Genomic DNA, 1,427 nt, shown 5'->3' with positions numbered 1-1,427 from the left:
CAGGCTCTGAGCCATCAGCCCAGAGCCCGACGCGGGGCTCGAACTCACGGACCGCGAGATCGTGACCTGGCTGAAGTCGGACGCTTAACCGACTGCGCCACCCAGGCGCCCCAATAGGAGATTATTTATTCACTGCAACATAATACCTATACCTAAGCTTCAGACAAAAGCTCAGAAAATGGTAATGATGTGAAGAGGGGGCAGGGAGCAGACTCACTTAATCAAATCAGAAAGCAAGGCAAGTCACTGGAGATGAAATGAACTACTGTTGACAGGTTTCTCAGTAAGGGCAGCTAATTTGTTACGATGGATGATATCCAGCCCTAACCTAGAGAGAGCTTGGCAGCCCAAGGCAGAGGGACGGTGACCCCATCTTCTTCAGGATCTGCAGACCACCGCCCAGGAGACCCTTCACCACCTCTCACCATATGTTGATGCATCTCTTCCACACCTGCTCCCGGTGGTGGATGAAGGCAGTTCTTGTGCCATGGTCCAGCCTCCCAGGGGTCTTCAGGGGATCCTTAGTCAGGTTCAGAACAGGAAGATTGATCCACTATAGGCCAGAAATAAGTGGTGTAATAATGAGTCAGTCTCTCCCCCGGATCTTTGCTGAACTCCCGGTCAATCTCCAAACCATGGCTGGGCTAAGAGTAAGAGGCTCCAAACACCTGTTTCCCATTCCCATACATGTAACCCTGGTGGGAAAAGGAAACTGAGCTTAGCTCCCTTATCTGGAAAACTAGAGTATTTCATAGGATTGCTGTGATTATTAAATCTTATAATATCTGTGAAGCACATCTGACTCAGAGCCTCTTTCGTAAGTAGCAAATGCTCAGTAAGTGTCAGTTTCTCTCCCTTTTCCTCCCTAGGAACGCTGTGGGTAAAAAAAACGCTCCAGGTTGTGCCTCCGCAGCGTAGAGAACTACCGAACTTTTCGGTAGTTCTCCTGCACCCTCACATCCCCTAAGTTCTCCCTCATTCTCTCCATCCTCTCTAGGCCTGCCCCCACAGCTCCTCGACATCCCTCACTCTCCAATCCCAGCCCTAAAATACATTCCAGCCCTTCTATTCTCAAACCTGGGCCAGGCGGTTTCCAGTTCGCCGGACTGAGGACAGCTACCCAGTCCCCGCTACACTGCCTCCGGTGCCCCGTGCCCCGCCCCCATGTCTGTAGGTCCCTTCCCTCCTCGCCCCGGCCACCTGGCCCCGGAAGTCAGGAGGCGGACTCTCATAGCTATTGCCTGTCACCAACTCGTTATTGTGCTCGTAGAGGGTGACTTGACCCCTAGGCGGCGGCGGAGGGAACAACCCCAGGGAGCACATCTTGCCGGTCGCGAGGCCGTCCGGAATCGGTAAACTCGTGGATCTCGCTCCTCTAACTCTTAGTTCCCGGGCTAGATTCGGATCCGTACGGGTCGCCGTCTGGG

At 53.5% G+C, this 1,427-nt stretch overlaps 1 protein-coding gene across 1 annotated transcript in view; it reads right to left on the bottom strand.

Moving 5' to 3' along the window:
* AAAS (aladin WD repeat nucleoporin) overlaps positions 1 to 1,427 on the bottom strand; it is a 10,487-nt gene extending 9,060 nt beyond the window's left edge. Inside the window, exons 1-2 of the mRNA XM_040489014.1 lie at positions 1,201 to 1,427; positions 426 to 553 (exon numbers count right to left, since the gene is read on the bottom strand). Coding sequence (XP_040344948.1) covers positions 426 to 553; positions 1,201 to 1,323 — 251 coding nt within the window. The 5' untranslated portion in view covers positions 1,324 to 1,427. The remainder of the gene's footprint in view (positions 1 to 425; positions 554 to 1,200) is intronic.

The sequence above is a fragment of the Herpailurus yagouaroundi genome, unplaced genomic scaffold, assembly GCF_014898765.1.
Source record: "Herpailurus yagouaroundi ecotype Mexico unplaced genomic scaffold, PumYag 166, whole genome shotgun sequence".
Taxonomy (NCBI): Eukaryota; Metazoa; Chordata; class Mammalia; order Carnivora; family Felidae; genus Herpailurus; species Herpailurus yagouaroundi.
The sequence above is the reverse complement of the archived record's forward strand: the minus strand, read 5'-3'. Positions and strand labels throughout refer to the sequence as shown.